The sequence below is a fragment of the Nerophis ophidion genome, linkage group LG02 (assembly GCF_033978795.1).
Source record: "Nerophis ophidion isolate RoL-2023_Sa linkage group LG02, RoL_Noph_v1.0, whole genome shotgun sequence".
NCBI classification, from domain to species: Eukaryota; Metazoa; Chordata; class Actinopteri; order Syngnathiformes; family Syngnathidae; genus Nerophis; species Nerophis ophidion.
This window is the reverse complement of record NC_084612.1, coordinates 57,657,745-57,681,770: the sequence shown is the minus strand read 5'-3', so window position 1 is coordinate 57,681,770 and position 24,026 is coordinate 57,657,745. Positions and strand designations below refer to the sequence as shown.

The 24,026-nt window shown below is 40.1% G+C and overlaps 1 protein-coding gene across 4 annotated transcripts in view; it reads left to right on the top strand.

The window, feature by feature from the left end:
* The window catches only part of LOC133542939 (receptor-type tyrosine-protein phosphatase gamma-like), a 797,325-nt gene extending 776,504 nt beyond the window's left edge, over positions 1 to 20,821 (top strand). For all 4 annotated transcript variants that reach the window (XM_061887219.1, XM_061887226.1, XM_061887237.1 and 1 more), the window contains 6 exons: positions 941 to 1,017; positions 1,130 to 1,258; positions 5,033 to 5,179; positions 9,752 to 9,894; positions 11,563 to 11,698; positions 16,527 to 20,821. In XM_061887219.1, coding sequence (XP_061743203.1) covers positions 941 to 1,017; positions 1,130 to 1,258; positions 5,033 to 5,179; positions 9,752 to 9,894; positions 11,563 to 11,698; positions 16,527 to 16,676 — 782 coding nt within the window. In that variant the 3' untranslated portion in view covers positions 16,677 to 20,821. The remainder of the gene's footprint in view (positions 1 to 940; positions 1,018 to 1,129; positions 1,259 to 5,032; positions 5,180 to 9,751; positions 9,895 to 11,562; positions 11,699 to 16,526) is intronic.
* Positions 20,822 to 24,026: the final 3,205 nt, after the last annotated feature.

Below are 24,026 nucleotides of genomic sequence, written 5' to 3'. Positions count from 1 at the left end.
ACTATCAACCTTTTAAAAGCGTCAGACCCCAATGATTAATTCCTAAAGGTCCAATAAAGACCGAATCAAAATGTCCCATGATAATTTTAGGTGTCAGCAACAAATTAAATGGTTTTGCATTATTTCATTATTTGTAGGATATTCTTGTATTTATCCGACAACGAGGGAATTACATTGTTGCAGTGCAGGTTTTTACATACAGGAGCAGATGTAAAACATAATGAAAAATAAATACATAAATAAATACCACACTGCAAAAACTGAAACCGAAGTAAGATTAAATATCTCAAATAAGGGAGATATTTGCTTATTTTCTATCTGATAAGGTCATTATTCTGACTAAGCTGATTTGATATTAGAGTGTTTTACTTGTTTTAAGTATTTTGGTCCTAAATGATCTCAGTAAGATATTACAGCCTGTTGCTGAGATTGTATGACCTATATTGATTAAAACATGCTTGAAACTAGAATATCAACTTTTGCCAAGCTGTGTCGTCAACACCCACAAGTATCAAACTACTTTTTTAAAGTGAATAATTTCTTATTTCAAGCGTAAAAAAAAAAATAATGACTTTGACACAATTGTCTCTCATATTAAAACGGATGACAGCCAAATAGACTTTGCTGTTTTATTTTCAATGAAACAATAAAAATACGTACTCATATATCGTACAGTTGTAATTTGTGAGAATATACTTATTTTAAGGTATTTTTGGGTTCGCTGAGGTTAGCTAATTTTACTTGTTTTTGAAAGTCTTGACAAGCCCAATTTTCTTGTTCTGTTGGCATATAATTTTTCTTTGTCCAAATAAAATACCCCTAACTTTTTATTTTTGTTTTTGTTTTTGAACACTGACTTTTTGCAGCGTAGTTTCTAAGTAGTACACATTTTTGTTTTTCCCAGAGTTATGATGCATTTCCTTTTTGTCATTTTGAACAGCGGAGCAAGCAAGGGTAACCTTAGCACCCTTGCCTGGCATCCAGGGAAGTGATTACATCAACGCTTCGTACATAATGGTCAGTACTTCCCGTCGGGAAGTTCGTAGCACAGCATTACAATATTTACTTACGTCAGTTTGGATTGCCAAATCTGACTCTGGTCTATGGTGTGTGTTTGTGTTCCCTACAGAGTTACCACAATAGTAATGAGTTCATCATTACCCAACATCCTCTGCCTCACACCACTAAAGACTTCTGGAGAATGATCTGGGACCACAATTCACAAATAATTGTGATGCTGCCTGCCAACCATGGACTGGTATGACACATTTCAGTCACTCTGCATCATTCAATTATTCAATATTGAATTACTAGCCTCTTGCTGTTCTGGTGGGCCACCAAAGTTAGTAATAACGCAGCAGTTGTGGCCCATCTCTGCTGGCCTAACAAAAATCATGATCATAGATTAATACAAGTTCATTTTAATCTACTTTCAGTAAAGTATTCATCATATTCTTTTCATGTCTTTTTCGACTCCAGTGTTGCTTGTTTTTACATTAAAGCTTTAATCCAATCAGAGTTGAGCTAGCTCGTTGCCAGCGCTGAAAGAATTGTGCCGGATAGATAAACAGTTGCGATAGCCAATCTATCAGGTTCAAACACTGATGACATCTATTAAACAAGACAAGAAGCAAGGAATCAAACAGAGACAGAATTAAATTTGGCTCAAGAAGAGACACACGTACACCTGTACAGTGTCACCACGCGCTGACGAAAAATTGTACGCCTCCTCTTTTATTTGAACTTTCTCTGATTACATAATAACAGCTGTTTCCAAGGGAGGGGGGTCGTAGACAGCCTTTGATTAAAACAGTTCAAAGAAAGGTTGTAAAACAGTTCAAAGAAAAGGTTGCCTGGAGGGGAGTCTGGTCCAGCTTCCTCTCCGCTTTGTAGTTCTCAGGTCAAGTCAAAATATTTCTGTGGATTACAGTACATCAAAGAAATAGAACCCTCATGCCGCTCCCAGTCCTTCACAGTGGAGTTTTACAAGCCTTTTGTTTGTTAGGATCAAAGACAGCTTTTGTCCTCTCGCATGGAACTCATGGCAACACAAAGTTTTGCGTTAACTTAGGTACAATTATTCTGACACAATCAGATCCCGAGTTGTTGACATTAGCCCATACAGGTAGCCTTACGCTGAACGAGACTGTGATTGGGTTTTCACTTCCATTCATCCATCTATTTTCTACCGCTTATTCCCTTTGGGGTCGACGGGGGCGCTGGTGGCTATTTCAGCTACAATCGGGCGGAAGGCGGTCTACACCCTGGACAAGTCGTCAATTGTCACTCCTAAACGAGAATCCAATCACAAGTTGTAATTTACGAAAAGCAGGAAGGGGCACCAGGGCCAGACCCGGCCAACAGAGAAATCATCGGTTCTCACTTTTTTAACTCACAAGGAAAAAGTTCAAATATTTTATTTATTTATTTTTCTACATTTATTATGTTCTTCACAATTATTTTAATTTTGACAGAACCACATAAGCTTTGTTTTAAATGCAGATAAGAGGTTCATTGATTTTTAAATGTGCCGAACTACAGTCTGTTTTGTACACTGTTGAGGTGATTAAATGTACAGTAGTGCACAAGTGTGTTTCTGTATAGTATTTCCCCAGCCGTGGTCAAGTGTTGACAGAGATGATGGTATTTTGAGGGGTATTTATTAAAGTAGGACTAAGTAGGACATCACTGAAGGCCTAGGTGGGAAATGCACATCCCGCCACTGTATTACAGGAAATGTAAAATGTTAGTCCACACTGAACCTTACATGCATTAAGAATTGGCACCACTTTGTTTTCAGTCCTTACCTTCAAATTACTTCTTGAATACATGTTTCTAGACAAAATATATGTAAAACTACAAATAAATCAGTGTGTTCCAATTCATATTTGCCAATAACGGTAACACTAAGGCAACGGGGCGGCAACCTGTCCATTGCGATTGAACGGTCGTTTTTTGGGACATTACCTGTAGATGCTGAAAATATGTAACAGAGTACGTTTGTCGCTGAATAGCGACTTTAACTTGACTTTAACTCCCTTGCTCATTTCCCCTGAACAGTACTGTCGTCTCTCGTGTTCCTAGGTTTGTGGCTTTGCTCCGTCGCAGATGTTATTGTTTTGTTTTTTTAAAGCATATTCTATGTATCGTCGGTCTCAATTAAATAGGGCCTATGATGATTTTAATCAACATTCAAAACCCTTCCTTGTAGTCTAGATAATATGTATGTACACACGTATATACACCTACTCAGTGGCCTAGTGGTTAGAGTGTCCGCCCTGAGAACGGTAGGTTGTGAGTCGTACCAAAGACTACAAAAATGGGACCCATTACCTCCGTGCTTGGCAATGCAACCTAAAATCATCAGCCCGGAGGTTGGGTCTTAAGCGCAGTTGGGTGTTCTGACAGGACAATGACCCCAAACACATGTCAAAAGTTGTAAAGGAATGGCTAAATCAGGCTAAAGTTGAGGTTTTGGAATGGCCTTCCCAAAGTCCTGACTTAAACATGTGGACAATGCTGAAGAAACAAGTCCACGTCATAAAACCAACAAATTTAGCTGAACTGCACCAATTTTGTCAAGAGGAGTGGTCAAAAACTCAACCAGAAACATGTGTATGGCTACCAAAGGCGCTTTATTGCAGTAAAACTTGCCAAGGGACATGTAACCAAATATTAAAGGCCTACTGAAACCCACTACTACCCACCACGCAGTCTGATAGTTTATACATCAATGATGAAATATTAACATTGCAACACATGCCAATACAGCCTTTTTAGTTTACTAAATTACAATTTTAAATTTCCAGGGAGTTTGTCTTGGAAACGTTGTGTAATGATGACGTGTACGCAAGATGTCACAGGTTTTTAGGAAGTTCGAGCGCTGCACACACACACAGCTAAAAGTCGTCTGCTTTAACGGCATAATTATACAGTATTTCGGACATCTGTGTCGCTGAATCATTTGCAATTTGTTCAATTAATATTGGAGAAGTCACAGTAGAAAGATGGAGTTGGGAAGCTTTAGCCTTTAGCCACACAAACACACGGTGATTCCGTGTTTAAAATTCCTGGAGGTGAAACGTTCCTATGGATCAGAGCGCGGTCAAGAGAACATGGATCCCGACCACATGTCAACCAGCAGGTTTCGGTGAGAAAATTGTGGTTAAAAAGTCAGTTCTTACCGGAGAAAAGCTGAGCTTGTGCCGTCCATAGCTGCCGTCGACTCCCCTGAGACATTGCGAGTCAAGACACCCGTGGAGACACCCTTCCGACTATCAGGTACTATTAAACTCACTAAAACACTAACAACACAATAGAAAGATAAGGGATGTCCCAGAATTATCCTAGTAAATGTGTCTAAAAATATCGGAATCTGTCCCAATGCAATCGCGTTTTTATTTAATTTTTTTTTCTAATCCGTCACTTTCAATATCCTCAAACACAAATCTTTCATCCTCGCTCAAATTAATGGAGAAATTGTCGTTTTCTCGGTCCGAATGGCACTTTTTGTTGGAGGCTCCCATTAAAAACAATGTGAATATGTGAGGAGCCATCAAACATGTGAAGTCATCGTCTGCGACTTCCGGTAAAGGCAGGGTTTTTCTCTTAGCACCGAAAGTTGAGAACTTTATCGTGGATGTTCTCTACTAAATCCTTTCAGCAAAAATATGGCAATATCGCGAAATTATGAAGTATGACAGATAGAATGGACCTGCTATCACTGTTTAAATAAGAAAATCTCATTTCAGTAGGCCTTTACTCCGCTGTATGTATACTTTTGACCGAGCAGATTTGCTCACATTTTCAGTCGACCCATAATCAATTCATAAAAGAAGCAAACTTCATCAATGTTTTTTGTGACCGACAAGTATGTGCTCCAATTACTCTATCACAAAAAAAATAAGAGTTGTAAGAATTATTGGAATCTCAAGACAGCCTTGACATTATGTTCTTCACAAGTGTATGCAAACTTTTGACCACGACTGTACTTAAATAAAAACCTTATGGAAGTCTGTGTTTTTGTCTTCAGGTGGAGGATGAGTTTGTTTACTGGCCCGGCTGGGAGGAGACCATGAACTGTGAAGATTTTACAGTCACCCTCTTAAACCAGGACACACTCTGCTTGTCCAGCGAGGAACAGATATGCATCCATGACTTCATACTGGAAGCTACACAGGTCGATTATTGTGTATCTGTCTTCTGTCTGTCAGTAAACTCAACTACAGTGCCATGAAGTCTATAATTCATCGTTAAAAGAAATATATATATAATAGTACCACATGGGCCATTCCATGGAATTGGTGCCATTAGCTTGTCCCTCTCAAAATTAACTTCATTTAATCAGAATCTCTTGACTGGGGCAGGGGGTATAGCTCGGTTTGTAGAGCGGCCGTGCCAGCAACTTGAGCGTTCCAGGTTCGATCCCCGCTTCTGTCATCCTAACCACTGCCGTTGTGTCCTTGGGCAAGACACTTTACCCACCTGCTCCCAGGGCCACCCACACTGGTTTAAATGTAACTTAGATATTGGGTTTCACTGCGTAAAAGCGCTTTGAGTCACTAGAGAAAAGCGCTTTTTGAATATAATTCACTTCACTTCACTTGATTGTGTCTTTGATGTTTTTTTCTATGATTTAATCAATATTATCCACTTAATCTGCTCAGTAGTGATGTGTGGATTAATACTGAAATACTGATGCAGAGCAATACTGAAATATTGATATTGATTCGCAAATAAAAATATCAATACTTATGATACTTAAGTTATTTGAAATAATGTATGCCATTAAAAGGAGCACACTGTCGTTAGTAAGTAACCAAATTATTGTGATGTTGTCTAAATTAAACGCGATTGGTGGGAACTACTTTTTCTTCCGCCTATGTTTTGTATGTATGGATGTATGTATGTTATGCACAAGCATTTTGTCCATTAAGAAATCATAATAGGTATGTAAATAAAGCCTTTGCCTCCGGATAAATTATTAAGTTAAACATAAACTAATAATTTTACCTCGCTTTCCCCCTAAGGCAGGAGTGTCAAACTCAAATACAGAGTGGGCCAAAATTTAAAACTGAACAAAGCCGCGGGCCAAGGTTGAACAAATTAACCTTTTAATAGAGACCCAAACAAGTTTTGCATTGAATATTGAACAAGCGAGACTTATATAACTTTATAGTGACATGCAAAATCGAGTTTCAAATAATACTACTAATTTAAAAATAGCAATGGCATATCAAATCAAATTTAAATAGAAATTGAATGCCTCTTTTCTATTTGCAGCCTTCTCAGGTAAATATCAAGAGGTAATGTTGCAAGGGGTTCTGTGTATTTGTTCTGTTGTGTTTATGTTGTGTTACAGTGCGGATGTTTTCCCGAAATTTGCTTGTCATTCTCGTTTAGTGTTGGTTCACAGTGTGGCGCATATTTGTAACAGTCTTAAAGTTGTTTATACGGCCACCCTCAGTGTGACCTGTATGGCTGTTGACCAAGCTTGCATTGCATTAGCGTGTGTGTGTGTGTAAAAGCCATATATATATCATGTGATTAGGCCGGCACGCTGTTTCTACGTAGGAAAAGCGGACATGACGAAAGGTATTCGAGGACGCTTGAGGCAGTGCCTTTAAGGCACGCCCCCAATATTGTTGTCTAGGTGGGAATCGGGAGAAATTTGGGAAAAAGGTTGCCCACTGTGATTTTCGTGAGGGGCACTGAAATCTGGGAGTCTCCTTGGAAAAACAGGGGGGGGTAGCAAGTATGAGTATTAGCGGTGAATGCGGTGTTACAGCGACACCGCCGCTGTATAATACCGGCGGGCCAGCTCTAATGTTAATTTGATATTGGCTCAAGGGCCAAATGAAAATACACGGCGGGCCAAAATTGGCCCGCGGGCCAGAGTTTGACACGCATGCCCTAAGGCAGTGGTCCCCAACCTTTTTGTATCTGCGGACCGGTCAACGCTTAATAATTTGTCCCGCGGCCCGGGTGGGGGGGATCCTTTATTTATTTATTTGTTTTTTTCCTTGTCATGAAAAAGGGAAGTTTTTGTGGTTGGTGCACTAATTGTAAGTGTATATTGTGTTTTTATGTTGATTTAATAAAAAAAAAAAAAAAAAAAAAAAAAAATATATATATATATATATATTTTTTTTTTTTTTTTATAAAAATGAATAAAAAATTATTCTGCGGCCCGGTACCAATCGGACCACGACCCGGTACCACTGCCCTAAGGTCTTTTCTTTGAAACTGTTTCCGAACGCTTTCTAATCTGTCATGTGGCTTTATGTTTGCTGTGGTCGCCGCTACTAACACCAGGTCTCGGCTTGGCAGCAGAGGCAGTTTTGCACTGCTTCTATACATCTTCACAATGTTGAATTTTAAAGTAACTCATTAGAATCTTTGGTTGATTGGTTGAATTTTTTTTCGAACATGTATAAAATTTCAGTATGATACATCACATATTTTCATTTTTCTTTACAACATGTCCGAAAACTAGTATGCAAGAAGCAGAGCCAGAAGAATCGGTGCCTTTAGATTGTGGCTCTCAAAATTAACTTAATTTGCTGTCTTTTTTTAACTCTAACTCTGATTATCTTTATTGTGTTTTTGATTTGTTTTTTTCCATTATTCAATCAATATTATCCACTTTATCTTCTCAGTAGTGATGTGTGGATCAATATTGAAATACTGATGCAGCTCGATATTGAAGTATTGATATTGATTCTCTAATCAAAATATCAATACTTATGATACTTAAGTTATTTGAGATAATGTATGCCATTAAAAGGAGCACACTGTAGTTAGTAAGTATCCAAATTATTGTGATCTTGTCTAAATTAAACGCGATTGGTGGGAACTACTTTTTCTTACGCCAATGTATGTCATTTGTTTGTTAAAGACAATTATTGCCAGTTAAAATTAGTAAAATTAGCTGTTTACCTGGCAGGATTTCCTGTGTGATAATAAAAGGGGGTTAACGGGGAAGCCATTCTTTAGCTGCCACCTTGTTGTATCATATATTACTGTCTCTCAATGTCATCGTTTACTTTTGTAAGCACAATAAATCAACACAAAATCCGTACTTTGGAGCAAGCAGGCCACGTCCCCCCCCACATATAATAAAAAAAAAAAAATGAAATAAGATGTCGTGATGTATCAACTAGATACCTATCTGTACTTGGCATCATTACAGGGGATGTCAGGTGTTTACATTGTGACGCCGTTGAGCGACTGTGTTAAGTAAAACATGTTTAACTATTCCTCGTCCTGCAGGGATGATACTTGGAAGACGAGGATTAGGGATTTAGAAGTAGCTAAAACCTGGACATTAGCCGCTAGCTAGCTACCCATGTCTGAAAGCAGTGGTGCCCAACCACCGGGCCGCGGTTCGATTGGTACCGGGCCGCAGAAGAATTGTTCATAATTTTTTATTTATTTATTTATTTTTTTATTTTTTTTATTAAATCAACATAAAAAACACAAGATACAATTACAATTAGTGCACCAATCTGAAAAACCTCCCTTTTTCATGACAAAGAAAAAAAAATTGAAAAATCACCCCCAAAACCCACCCACCCCTGCCGGGCCGCGGGACAAAATATATCAAGAGTAGACCGGTCCGCAGCTACAAAAAGGTTGGGGACCACTGTCTTAAAGCACTTCTTCATGAGGGCGTTTCAGTGTTATGACCTTACCTTTATCTGTCACGCCTATGGTTCATGTTTTGTTTTGGTCATGCTATGTTTAGTTTTTTGGACATTTAGTTCTGTTTTGCATTTCCTTGTTTGTCTTGTTACCATGCCAACTCATTAGTTTTCATCTGGCATGTCTGATCATGAGTTTTGCATGGCCATACTACCCTGAGTATCCCCAATCTCATCTGTTCTCAAAGCTAAGCAGTGACTGGCCTGGTTAGTACTTGGATGGGAGACTGCCTAGGAATACCAGGTGCTTTTGACCTTTGGACTCTAAGTCTTTTTTTTTTTCACTCCCTGTTTTGTTACCATGACGACCAATCAGTTCACCTGTCTTGTTTCACACCTGTTTTCACTTATCATGTTCATTATTTAAGCCACAGTTACCAGGTAGTCAGTCTGGCAACATCACCTCCTTCACGACCTCGATTATCTGCTTCATGCCTTGCTATGCGGTTCATTTTGTCCGCATAAGTTTTTGTCATTCATGCCATAACACAAGTGTTTTGTTTCATGTTTATAGTTTATAGCCTTTGTGCTAGTCTTTTGTTTCATAGCCCAAGTTGTGTACCTCCATTGTGAGCCCTTTTTGTTTGTTTCTGTTTTTAGTTTATGAGTAAATAAATTACATATGTACCTACCTTCACGCCGTTTCCACTCCATTCGCTTCGCACCTCGGGAAAACAACCCAAGACCAAGTCCAAGCATGACATTATCTTTAGTTTTTAAGCCAAAATGCGTCCGTTCTCTCTTTTCTGTCCACACACTGTAGTCTGCTTGTAAGCACTCCGTGATTGTGCGCTGCCGAACATGCTCCTCTGCCCGTAAACCAGCAATGACAAAAGTGACGACGACGTCCGGGGGCATAGGAGGGTGGTTGACCGGTTTTAGAGGTGGTATAGTACCGAACATGATTCATTAGTATCGCGGTACTATACTATTACCGGTATACCGTACAACCCAACTATCCAAGACAGGACACACTTACTGTTGACAATCTTGCATATTGTCCCTTTTAACAAAGTCCTCTTTTTGCTCTTTTGATTTCTGACCGCTAGGATGACTACGTTTTAGAGGTACGGCATTTCCAGTGCCCCAGGTGGCCCAATCCTGACATGCCCGTCAGCAGCACCTTTGAGCTCATCGACGTCATCAGGAAAGAAGCGGCCATCCGCGATGGACCAACCGTTGTCCACGATGAGTCAGTCTGATACTTTTATTTTTCAATCTGTCACCACATCAAGAAAGGAGATGTTGAAAAATATTTTCCACCAAATTACAGCCTTTGACTAAACATGTTGACGTATTTAATGACAGTCCAACAAGTTTTCAGTTTTTGGAAGTTTTATTCTTACAATATGTCATTCCCTACATGTATCTTCTTGTAATGTGAATGTACAATACGTTTTTCTGCACCGAAATTATTATATTATTATTTTTTGTTCAACCTCAGTTTTTGACACACAATAATTGCTATAAATTTCTCAGCTGATCAAAACCATTCCATAAACAAATATCTACGGGTAAATGTCACAAGTTGGAAAAAACCTCACAAATTGGGCAAATTCTAGACGGTTGAAGGAAGTATGAAGGAAAGAAGGATTGTTTCATAAATAACAAATTTTACGGACTATTCGGCACACTTAAAATTCTTTAATTTTCTCAAAACTCGACAGTGCACTTTACAACCCGGTGCGCCTAATGTACCGAAAAATTCTTGTTGTGCTTACCGACCACAAATCTATTATATTTGGTACATGGTGTAATGATAAGTGTGAACAGTAGCTGGCAGTCACACATAAGAGATATGTGTAGACTGTTATATGATGGCAGCCACACATAAGAGTTACGTGTAGACTGCGATATGACTCCAGTAAACAACACCAACATTTTATATCTTCCATTGAATGTATAGAACATTACACATGGTGCTCAAAAACTCACAAATTGGGCAAATTCTAAACCGTTGAAGGAAGTATGAGGGAAAAAAGGATTGTTTCAGAAATAACGTATAAGGCACACTTAAAATCATTATATTTTCTCAAATCTCGCCAGTGCGCCTTGTAACCCGGTTCGCTTAATGTATGGGAATAATTCTGGTTGCACTTACTGACCTCAAAGCAGTTTTATTTGGTACATGGTGTAATGATAAGTGTCACACATAAGAGATACATATAGACTGCAATATGATGGCAGTCACACATAAGAGATACGTCTAGACTGCAATATGACTCAAGTAAACAACCCTAACATTTTGTATGTTGCATTGATATTATAGAAGATTACACAGGGTGCTCAAAAATCAATCAACATGTTTTAGTACGACTTTGGTAAGCTATGAAGCCGCACCGCTTGATGGATTGTACTGTGCTTCAACAAAGGGGTATTATTATGGTGTGTGTGTAGAGTAAAAGGTAAGACATATTATCTGGCGTTTTGTTTTACAATATTACGCAAAAGCAACTTTTTTTACCTTCTGGTACCTGCTGATCTGTATTTGGGTACTGCATAAATCCTGAAAATGAGCGCGCTTCCGCCATTGTAGTCCTTGCTTCTTCCTTTTCTCTATATTCTTGTTATGGGACATTAATCCTCCGCTTTTGCCATTTCTAATATAAAGTAGTGTAAAGTTCTTACTTATATCTGTCAGTAAACTCGCCATGAAGGCGCTGAAACATACCAGTGTAGTGAGTTTACATTATTTACTCAAGGAACTTTAGTTATTAAAGAGTTCCGGTTGGACGGTTTTTCATGGGACACATTTAAGTATTTGTTTGAAGTTTCAGAAACTCTTAGTCATTTTTCATAGTGTCTAAAAACATATGGAATTATGAATGTAATTTTTTTTTTTTCTATATTTCTTTATCAGGTTCGGAGCGGTATCCGCCGGGTTGCTGTGTGCCCTCGCTACACTGTCACAGCAACTTGAAAGTGAGGGAGTTGTCAATGTCTATCAAGTAGTCAAGATGATCAACCTCATGAGGCGAGGAGTATTCACAGACATGGTGAGTCGGACCCGCTGGCTTGGGGACAGAAAAGTCTGATCCGCATGAGGCAGGGAACAGATATTGTCTCTCAGCTGGCTTCAGTAAAACTTGCCAATTTGTCAGGTTGAAACACTGATGAAATCTATTAAACAGACAAGAAGCAAGGAATCATGCCGAGACAGAGTTAAATTTTGCTCAACAAGGAGAGACGTATTGGGTTGTACCCTTAGTTACAGTTCCAACCTACGCTCTAAGGTACCGTCGCACGTGCTCCTCCTATTTGGTAGGTCCCTGGTTACATCACTGAGGCTGCTTCTGAAGGAAGGGGGTCATTTCAGCAGCCCCAGTTGGACACAAGATACGATTATTCAGAAATGCAAATGTGCTGACACCCGTGTAATCGCACTGTCTCTGCTTTGTCTGCGTCAAGGCATTCAGCAGGCCGGGTCTGGATACAAACACTGATACGAGACAACTCACAATTTGATTGCAAGTTGTCCCTTTGCACGGATAGAAAAGTACAACTTCAGCACAATTGATAATAACTATAGCAACAGCCTCTAAGCATAAGAGTTGTGTGATAACTTACACATAATTATTCTAACACAGTTAGAACAAAGTTGTCCTTAAAACATTGTGCGCACCTTGCTTTGAAGAGAGGACCATAGGGGTGATCTTGAAGGACCAGTAACCATTAATAAATTCCCAATCAAGTGTGGCCATTTTTCATTCAGATTTACAGTGGTACCTCACCTTTAGCCACCTGCTCAGTGGCCTTGTGGTTAGAGTGTCCGCCCTGGGTTTGAACTCACAACCTACCGATCTCGTCGTACCAAAAACTATAAAAATGGGACCCATTACCTCCCTGCTTGGCACTCAGCATCAAGGGTTGGAATTGGTGGTTACATCACCAAAATGATTCTTAAGCGCGGCCAAAGCTGCTGCTCACTGCTCCCCTCACCTCCCAGGGGATGAAAAGGAGAATGGGTCAAATGAAGAGATTAATTTTACCACACCTAGTGTGTGTTAGACAATCCTTGGTACTTTAACCTTTTAGACCAATGTCCAAATCCTACAAAACAAAACACCAAAACACCAATAAGAAATAATACATTTTATGGAGGATAATTATGGAATCACATGCAGAAAACAGTGTGAAATAAAATTGATAAATGAAACGGATGAAAACATTTAATCACTTTTACCCTATATTGAAAACTAAGGGGTGTAGCATGTCATTTCAAAGTCCCATACACAAGACTTCTGAAAGGCTCTGTCACGCCAAATGTCTTCCCCCCTACAAAAACCTTCCCCCCCATTTACTTCCGGGGTCATGATTAATACAGACGTTTTGTTAACGCTATGTTATAAAAATATAACGCTATATTATAAAAATACAGACGTTTTGTTAACGCTATATTATAAAAAAAATTTTAAAAACAATTTCCAAACACAAGCTATGGGATGACTCATTTACTTCCGGGGTCACGTTTCCTCTTATGTCATCCCATAGCGTGTTTGTAAATTTTGTGATTTTTTTTATAATATAGCGTTAAAAAAACGTCTGTATTTTTCCAATATAGCGTTATATTTTTATAATATAGCGTTAACAAAACGTCTGTATTAATCATGACCCCGGAAGTAAATGGGGGGTGGGGGTGGGTAGGTTTTTGTAGGGGGGAAGAAATTTGGCATGATACCTCCTTATCCTACCATAAACCCATCGTCCATGTTTACGTGTACTAAAAAATATGCAAACTTAATAACACGTGCAAAGCCGATCCACTACACTTGTGCACAGTGGATTGCATCTGTTAAGTGAGAGGAATGCGGAACACAATCCATGGTGCCTGTCTGAATTAATGAATATATAAAATATATGCTGATTATCAGAAAAAAATATGCAAATGTGTTATACAGCGTGATCTATCAACACTGATCACTGTTTTGCGAGCACTATATTGCGTTTTATTTAGCTGTCTATCTGTGTTGGCCCTGTGATGAGGTGGCGACTTGTACCCCGCTTTCCGACCGAATGCAGCTAAGATAGGCTCCAGCAACCCCTGCAACCCCAAAAGGGACAGGCGGTAGAAAATGGATAGATGTACCGCATTTTCCGGACTATAAGGCACACTTAATGTTTTTCTCTAAACTAGACAGTGCACATTAAAACTTGGTGTGCCAAATGTAAGGAATAAGTTTGGTTGAGCTTACCCACCTCAAAGCTATTTTATTTGGTACTTAGTGTAATGATAAGTGTGACACAGTTAAGCAAAATGAGATGCAAAATAATGTTGTGCGATACCAATGATTTTCTTTCTGATCCAAATGGAGTAAAATGCAAGCTATATCTGCGATACAGATCCCACAATTAGTGCAAATATACGTGATGTGTCTGGTTAAAATCTTAAACAAGTTGTGTATTCAAGCGTTGCTGCTCTTGGGGAAATCATCTTCAAATGAAATAAAATCAAAGAACGAAACAAATGATGGCGTTATTCTAAACTGAATGTGTTCACCCATTTATATTCAACTTTGTGTGTAGTGTCTCCAAATAGCCTACAATGAAAGGGTACATACCGTATTTTTCGGACCATAAGAGCACTTAAAATAATTTCATTTCCTCAAAAATCGACAGTGCGCCTTATAACCCAGTGCGCCAAATGTACGGAGTAATTCTGGTTGTACTTACCGACCTCGAAGCCATTTTTTTGGTACATGGTGTAATCATAAGTGTGACCAGTTTTGGCAGTCACACATAAGAGGTACGTATTGACTGCAATATGACGCCAGTAAACACCAAAACTTTAAAGGTTCCATTGAAAAAAAAAAAAAAAAACATTACACGAGGCAATCAAAAATCTGTCAAAATGTTTTAGTATGACTTTAAAGCCGTACCGCTTAATGGATTGTCGGACCGTTATGGCTACCATAGTCAGAGATAAAAGTATTACTACGGTGTGTAAATAAATAAAATGCACCCATTAGCAGCCATATTATCTGGTGTTTTGTTTCACAATAGTATGCAAAACCAACTTTTCTTACCTTCTGGTACCTGCTGATGTGTATTTGGGATCTGCATAAGTCCTGAAAATGTGTGCAGGTCCGCCACTGTAGTCCGTGCCGATTCCGTAGTCGATAAGCTTCTTCTTTTTCACTATCTTCTTGTTATGGGACATTCATCCTCTGCTGTTGCCATTTCTAATATAAAGTAGTGTAAAGTTCTAACTAAGATCTCCCCATGGAAATACCAGTGTAGTGAGTATACATTATTCACCCAAGGAACTTTAGTTATTATGGAGTTCTGGTCGGACGGTTTTTCACGGAACACATTTCCGGCGTTGTTGTTGCACGGATGAGGAGATGCTGTTCCATTATTGATTGAAGTAACGTCTGAATGTCAATAAAACAGTTAGCTCCATCTTTTGACATTTCTTCCACTCCCGTCCTTGCATGCTACACCGCCACGACAAAGATGACGGGGAGAAGACGCTGTCGAAGGTCAGCCACGTAAATAAGACCGCCCACATGGTGGCGCATCCTGAAGCGACTGTCAGAAAGCGACCTGAAGATGATCTGTAAAACATCATCCATGAACCACCATTACATGTGATGTAGACCACAAGGAAGTCTTTTAAATTTAGAAAAAAAAAATACTAATACGACCCCTTTAATGCGCCCAAAAATCTGGTGCGCCTTTTGTATTAAAATAGACCTGACTAGACCCGCTCATCGGCAGTGCACTTTATAATCCGGTGCGCCCTATGGTCCAGAAAATACGGTACACTTGATGTTTTATGATACTAAGTGATTCATTTTAATTGCCAGTAATCCATCCATCCATTTCTACCGCTTGTCCCTTTTCATTTTTGCGGGGGGTGCTGGAGCCTATCTCAGCTGCATTCGGGCGGAAGGCGGAGGTACACCATGGACAAGTCGCCACCTCATCACAGGGCCAACACAGATAGACGGACAACATTCACACTCACATTCACACACTGGAACCATTTAGTGTTGCCACTCAAGCCCCAGGTGCATGTTTTTGGAGGTATTTCTAAATAAACAAATGACAGTGAATGAGTGAGGAGATTACAATGCACTTGCCCATTACGTACCTAACTAGGCGGAAAAAAGTAGTCTTCACCAATCCTTTTTCATTTAAAGGAGATCTCAACGATTCAGTTACCTTACTCTCTGTTCCTTTTGATGATAGACAGTATGTTATTGGGCTTCACGGTGGAAGAGGGGTTAGTGCGTCTGCCTCACAATACGGAGGTCCTGCAGTCCTGGGTTCAAATCCAGCCTCGGGATCTTTCTGTGTGGAGTTTGCATGTTCTCCCCGTGAATGCGTGGGTTCCCTCCGGGTACTCCGACTTCCTCCCACTTCCAAAGACATGCACCTGGGGATAGGTTGATTGGCAACACTAAATTGGCCCTAGTGTGTGAATGTGAGTGTGAATGTTGTCTGTCTATCTGTGTTGGCCCTGCGATGAGGTGGCGACTTGTCCAGGGTGTAGCCCGCCTTCCGCCCGATTGTAGCTGAGATAGGCGCCAGCGCCCCCCGCGACCCCGAAAGGGAATAAGCGGTAGGAAATGGATGGATGGACAGTATGTTATTCCAAATAACTTAAGTATCAAAAGTCTCAATATTTTGAGTATTGATCAGAACAACAAAAGTGAAACTGGTACAAAACTTTCTCCTATGCGTTATTTGTTTACCTTTCATCACCTCATCCTCTCAAGGGTGAAATGCATTTGGAAAGTCTGTCATTCTTACCAGTTCTCTGTATTTCTTTTCTTTGACTGTCTTGATCTCCGACCGCCCCGTCTGTGAACTACTCGCCAGGACCAGTATCAGTTCCTGTACCAAGCCCTCTTCAGCCTCGCTTGCACCAAGGAGATCACCTTTGGGCCTCTCGACAGGAAAGTTAACAGGACCTTGGCACCCTCGTCTGATTGGTCTGACAAGGCAGAGAGCAAGGGGTCACAAGTGTAAGCGGTACCCCAGGAGGCCCGAGCTGGACTGAGGGCACCCTGTGGATCCAAAGATCTTGCACCCACTCGACTCCTGGAGTGCTCCAAGGAGGCCTTTAAATAACTATTGTGGATAAGACAATACGAGGCCTTTTTCTCAGACACTTGGTCAAACTGAATAAGCGGATTACTTTTTTAAACTGATAAAGAGTTTGATATTTATTTTTTTCACTGTCCTCGTGTTCGCCGACTGAAGGGTTTGCACCTGTGTTTTTTGAGTTTTGCACAAGGTACGCTATTGTCTTGTGTTTTTTTCACTATATAATGTCAATGTTACTGCCTATGCTAAACCCGAATCGAGGCTCCTCAAGTAGATTGTTTTAACATTCCACAAGCTTGTTCCCTGCGAAGCCACCTGCTCCTCTGAAGGACATTGCCTATCAGTGGATTGAGGCGGTCAGACTGTTCCCCACCTCAATGACTAAATGCTGTTTGACTACCGCAGGGATAAGCAAACTGTGGCTCTTGAGCCCTCTTCGTTGTGTATTTCTAGAGTGGTGGTAATGTGCATTTTTACAAATTTCGACTCTCTGTAAAGTCAAGCTTGAGTTTGACTGCGATTGGATAAGCGCTAGGAAGGCAGGGTGTGTGTACTGTGAGACGTTTGTAAAAGAGAGAAGTCAAGTTTCTTGAGTGTGTGACCCCCGCAGTAAGCTTACCATGAATACATCCCGAAAAGGAAACATTTCAGAAGAAAATAGAGTTAAATTCTGCATGGACGGGTTATTTTCTCTTCATCAATCAATCAATCAAAGTTCATTTTTATAGCCCTAAATCGCTATTGTGTCAAAGGGCTGCACAAGCCACAACGACATCCTTGGCTCAGATCCCACATTGGGGGCAAGAAAAAACTCAACCCAATGAGATACAATGAGAAACCTTGGTGGGAACACCCACCCCCTGGGCGAACGGTGCAATGGACGTCCAGTGGATCTAGTTAATAGTATGAGAGTCCAGTCTGTAGTGGGGCCAGCCGGGTATCATCTTGAATGGAGACAGGTCAGCAGCGCAGAGACGTCCCCAACTGATGCACATGTGAGTGGTCCATCCCGGTTCCCGACTTTGAACAGCTAGCGCGTCACCTGTGGTCACCTAATAACCTCTCCACACAAGAGAGGGGGGCAGAGCGGAAAAGAGACGGCAGATCAACTGGTCTATTTAAAGGCTGGCGTATACAAATGAGTTTTAAGATGTGATTCATTGTCATTGACGCTGCTTTGCCTCTGTGCTTGATATGTGGTGAGAAACAACAGTGAGTATTCGCAGTTACCCAGGTTCATACATTACTGCATTGCGTTGAATCGATCATAACTTGACTTTTCAAGTTGTCTTTGACGACCTTTTGCGTCTCATTCAAGCAGACGTCATCGGTTGATACCGAAAGACGATAGGACAGTACTCTCCTCAGACATCTTTGAAGGTATCCCAAACAGTCCATTTGTGATCGATTCAGTGCCCTCAGAAAAAAAAAATCTTAAAAAGAAGTCCTGAAAAGCTGAAATTAGTTCCAAAGTAGGCCTACAGCAGGCTCCACCCGGTACCATAAACCTACTGATTGACAGTAAGTCATGAGAAAAGGTCCACACAAAAAAAATTGCTTTACACTAACAATTATTTTTTTTCTAAGTTCCTTAACGAGCTGCATTACAAAAAAATGCTGCTTTTGCACTCAAAGAACCACTCTGCCCTGCCATTGGCCGACACTTCCTCCTCACTGTCCCATTCTCCAGCGAGGCCTCGCCATCCAAGGAGAGTTACCCACACTGCCCTGATTCCGGCTGTTGAAGGCCAGCCAGCACCACCGGCAGTCATTTATCCCTTTGCAGGAGTGGCGATCACACACATTTTATTAATTGTATTTATTTATGTATTTATTTGACCGGGAACAGTACAATGAAACACTGCTACCCACAGGTAACCAATGTCAATGTACTTAAGACTTCATGCCACAGGCTAATTTGTAATCCTTGTCCGTGGTTAGGCTTTTAAAGAATAGTTGGGAAAAGTGTAAAACACGTACAAAAGGATTAAGACAAGTACAAAAATAAAAACTAATTGAAAATAATTGGCCCTATTTGTGAATACTACACCCAGTTCTAGTGCTCACACCTCTGATTTTCCTAAGCCACTTTTTCAGTTTTGTAGAGAAACGTTCAATGTCCGACTGCGACTTTAAATCCAGTGGCAAAGACTTCCACAGATGTGAGGCCTTCACTGATAACGCAGACTGACCCCGAGTGGTCCGGCACTTTTTCACTCTGCAACTCCCACCGACCGCAGCTCGAGCCTGAACACCTTCACTACTGTATCTTTGTATTTCTACACACATCATAACAGGAGCTAATCCAATAAGACACTTAAAGATAGCTTTTAAAAATGAGAAACCCAGACTTCCCTGCCCCGAGATCCCGAGTCATTCCCAGACCAGCCGGGAGACAGTCTTCCCAACGTGTGCTGGGTCTTCCCCGTGGCCTCCTACCGTTTGGACGTGGCCTAAACACCTCCCTCGGGAGGCGTTCTGATGGCATCCTGACCAGATGCCTGAACCACCTCATGTGGCTCCTCTCCATGTGGAGGCTTTACTTTGAGCTCCTCCCGGATGACAGAGCTTCTTACCCTATCTCTAAGAGGGAGCCCCGCCACCCGGTGGAGGAAACTCATTACGGTCGCTTGTACCCCTTGATCTTGTCCTTTCGGTCATAACCCAAAGCTCATGACCATAGGTGAGGAAGGGAACGTAGATCGACCGGTATATTGAGAGCTTTGCCTTCCGGCTCAGCTCCTTCTTCACCACAACGGATCGATACAGCGTTCGGCATTACTGAAGACGGCGCACCGATCCGCCTGTCGATCTGACGATTCGTTCTTCCCTCACTCGTGAACAAGACTTCGAGGTACTTGAACTCTTCCACTTGGGGAAAGATCTCTTCCCCAACCCGGATATGGCACTCCACTATTTTCCGGGCGAGAACCATGGACTCGAACTTGGATGTGCTCATTCTCATTCTAGTCGCTTCACACTCTGCTGCAAACCGATTTGGTGAGAGCTGGCCAGATGAAGCCATCAGGACCACATCAGCTGCAAAAAGCAGAAACCTAATCCTGCAGACACCACACTGAATCCCCCCAACGCCCTGACTGCGCCTAGTAATTTTGTCCGTAAAACTTATGAACAGAATCGGTGACAAAGGGCAGCCTTGGCGGAGTCCAACCCTCACTGGAAACGCCTCCGACTTACTTACCGGCAAAGCGGACCAAGTTCAGACGCTGATCATACAGGGAGCGGACCGCCACAATCAGTTCAATACCTCAAACTCCCTGAGCACTCCACACAGGTCAAATGCCTTCTCCAATTCCACAAATCACATGCAGACTGATCGGGCAAACTCCCATGCACCCTTAAGGACCCTGCCGAGAGTATAGTGAAATTTATAAAATTATCAAAACTCATGTTATATTGTTGGGTAATATCGCAGTGATGATGCTTCATTGATTTTTGGTCAAATATATTTGGTGTGTGTTTATATAACAACAACAGAGGCTTCACTACACATTTTGTGGCCTGTCCCCAGACCGTGGCACAATTAATTTTCTTAACATGCATTCATGTACTTTTAAATAAGCAAGTGCGCCATGTTTGGACTCGATGGATTATTTTAGTCTGCGTATTATTTCTTTCTATTCAGTAGGTACCCATTCAATCGTTCGTTTGAGAACGCAGAGGAAAAACGGCGGCAAGACCGTTGAAGTTTGAAGAAAAAAAAATACTGTCTTGTAAGGTTTTTTAAAACAGTGGGATTCCTCAAAATGTACCTAATAGGCCCTGAACATGGTGTGTGTGTGTTCGAGGAATATTTGTCAGAAAACCACAATCTCAATTTTAAGCAGAAAAATGCAAATTAACATATTTTTTCCATAATTGTTCAGCCCGACCTATTAAACCAGTAAATTCATTTCTTTTTTCTGTCTTCTTCTGTTTTATCCGCTTACTTTACCTGAGTAAACCACACTCATGCTCAAATAACAAGGTTACAACACTTGTTGTGAACTTTATTTCTTTGTATAAGTCACAACCTGATTTTTAATAGAAGAAAACACTGTATGTATGCCCATATAAATATACTATTATCACAATAACGGCTTTGTTATTTTTCTTTTTTCTTTTGTTGTGTGTAAGTTCAATGCAATGACATTATCCTGCTGAAATCAATATGTTTATCTACAAAACCAAAAACCAGTGAAGTTGGCACGTTGTGTAAATGTCAGGTTCAAACACCAAACTATCTATTACACAAAACAAGAAGAAGGAATCACGCAGAGACAGAGTTGAATTTTACTCATGAGGAGAGACGTATTGGACTGTACGCTCAATTACAGTTTCCCCCTACGCTCTCAGGTACAGTCCCACGTGCTCCTCTATTTATTTGGGAGGTCCCTAGTTAACATCACTTAGGCTGCAAGCAGCCCCCAGTAGACACAATACATGATTATTCATAATGGAAATGTGGTGACACTCGTGATTTCGCCCTGTCACTGTCCTGTCCGCGCCGGGGTACCCGATGTCCGTCCTTGGCTGTCAGCAGGCAGGGTCTGGAACCAAACTGCTGACTGGAGAAAACTTCGCAAAGCAAGACCACAAGATGTGTCTTTGCACAGATAAAAAAGTACAACTTCAGCAACAATTGATAATAACTATAGCAACGGCCTTTAAGCATAAGAGATGTTTGACAACTTATACATAATTATTCTAAAAGTAATTGGTAAATAAAAACAGAATACAATGACTTGCAAATCATTTTCAACTCATATTTAATTGAATAAACTGAAAAGACAAGATACTTAACACTCGAAATGTGCTATTTTTTGCAAATATTAGCTCATTTGGAATTTGATGCCTTCAAAATGTTTTAAAAAAAGATGGTACAAGTAGCAAAAAAAGACTGAGAAAGTTGAGGAATGCTCATCAAACACTTATTTGGAACATCCCACAGGTGAACAGGCTAATTGGGAACAGGTTGGTGCCATGATTGGGTACACAAGTAGCTTACATGAAATGCTCAGTCATTCACAAAGGATGGAGCGAGGGTCACCACTTTGTCAACAAATGCGTTTCTCAACGAGTTATTGGAAGGAATTTAGGGATTTCATCATCTACAGTCCGTAATATCATCAAAACATTTATAGAATCTGAGCAGCAAGGCTGAAAACCATTTTTGGACGCCCGTGACCTTCGATCCCTCAGGCGGTACAGCATCGAAAACTGACATCAGTGTGTAAAGGATATCACCACATGGTCTCAGGAACACTTCAAAAAAGCACTGCCAGTAACTACAGTTTGTCGCTACATCTGTAAGTACAATTTAAAACTCTACTAATGCAAAGCAAAAGCCATTTATCAACAACACCCAGAAACGCTGTGCCCGAGCTCCTCTAAGATAAACTGTGTAAAATAATGTACTAGTAAAAGTGTTTGACATTCAATGATAGCTAACGTTTGCCATCGGAATCTCTATCATTAGTCGACATCACTCAAAGGTAATGCAAGTTTTTATTGTGTACGTAGTTTAGTCATTATGTGCTAAAAGCCTTAAGAGGGCATGATGTCATGCTTAAAACACTTTGGAAAGCTATGTATCCGTGTAAAGCAGGGCAAATTACGACCCGCTGAGCTTTTAAAGCCAGCCCGCCAGACATCTCCAAATATGTATTTTTAAACCTTGACCAAGGAAACTATGATGTGCAGTGCATTTTTCAAATTACCGTGAGTCTTGAACTGTTCAGAGTATTCCAATCTATGTTTTTTGAGTAAGATACACATTTTTATAGTAACCTATGTCACATCAGCTCCACAATCAGACGAGGCACGAAGCAGAATGGGTGGGGTTTGTTTACAATGGCCAGACTCAGACATGAGTGGGAGGGACGCGGAAGGAGATTTCCACAACAAAGTTCTGTTGTACAGAAAAGTGATATTATTTTGAGTTCATGTTTAGCCATGTTTGTTGCATCTTTATTGTAAATGATCGATCTCAAGACAGTCGTCCGGTATTTAAAAAGATAGAGAGATGTTCATATTTTCTTCATATTCAGTGTTTTATCGTTAATAGTTAATATTGCAAATCCCACATTATGTATTTGTATGTACTAGGGGTGAGGGAAAAAATCGATTCGAATACGAACTTAATCGAATACGTTATGCGATTCAGAATAGATTCTCATTTTAAAAAAAAATCAATTTTTTTTTTTTTTTAGCAATCAAACAAACCACTACACAGCAATACCATAACAATGCAATCCAATTCCAAAACCAAACCTGACCCAGCAACACTCAGAACTGCAATAAACAGAGAAATTGAGAGGAGACACAAACACGACACAGAACAAACCAAAATTAGTGAAACAAAAATGAATATTATCAACAGTATCGATATTAGTTATAATTTCAGCATAGCAGTGATTTAAAATCCTTCATATACATTATCATTAGACATTTATAAAAACTAAAACAAAAAACAATAGTGTCACAGTGGCTTACACTTGCATCGCATCTCATAAGCTTGACAACACACTGTGTCCAATATTTTCACAAAGATAAAATAAGTCATATTTTTTGTTCGTTTAATAGTTAAAACTAATTTACATTATTGCAATCAGTTGAAAAAACATTGTCCTTTACAATTATAAAGCTTTTAAAAAAATTCAATACTCTGCTAGTATGTCAGCAGACTGGGGTAGATCCTGCTGAAATCCTATGTATTGAATGAATACGGAATCGTTTTGAATCGGAAAAATATTGTTTTTGAATCGGAAATCGCGTTGAATCGAAAAAATCAATATATAATAGAATCGCGACCCCAAGAATCGATATGGAATCGACTCGTGGGACACCAAAAGATTCGTAGCCCTAGTATGTACACTTTTATTTGGCGAAAATGCTTTAAAATTGTATTTAATTTTTTGAAGGTGTACTAATATTTTTGGAATTATATTAGTCATAGTGTGAGTTTTTAGCTTTTGCCCTTTTCTACGGCATTTTAGAAATGTATTTCACTCATGCCTAACAACTTACACATGTTTAAAGTCTTTCTCAAAAGAAGGAATTGAGCACACAAAAAGGAGAATGCGTGACACTTTTTATACCTAAATATTGTGTCAAAAAACATTAGACAGACAAACTCACATTGTCATGTTAAAAATGAAAGAATAAGACCAGTGAATATTGTCACACAATCATTAGTCACATATAACTTAGCTGCACATAACAATCCTGCTGTTGACAGTAGGTGTGATGTTCCTGGGATTAAAGGTCTCA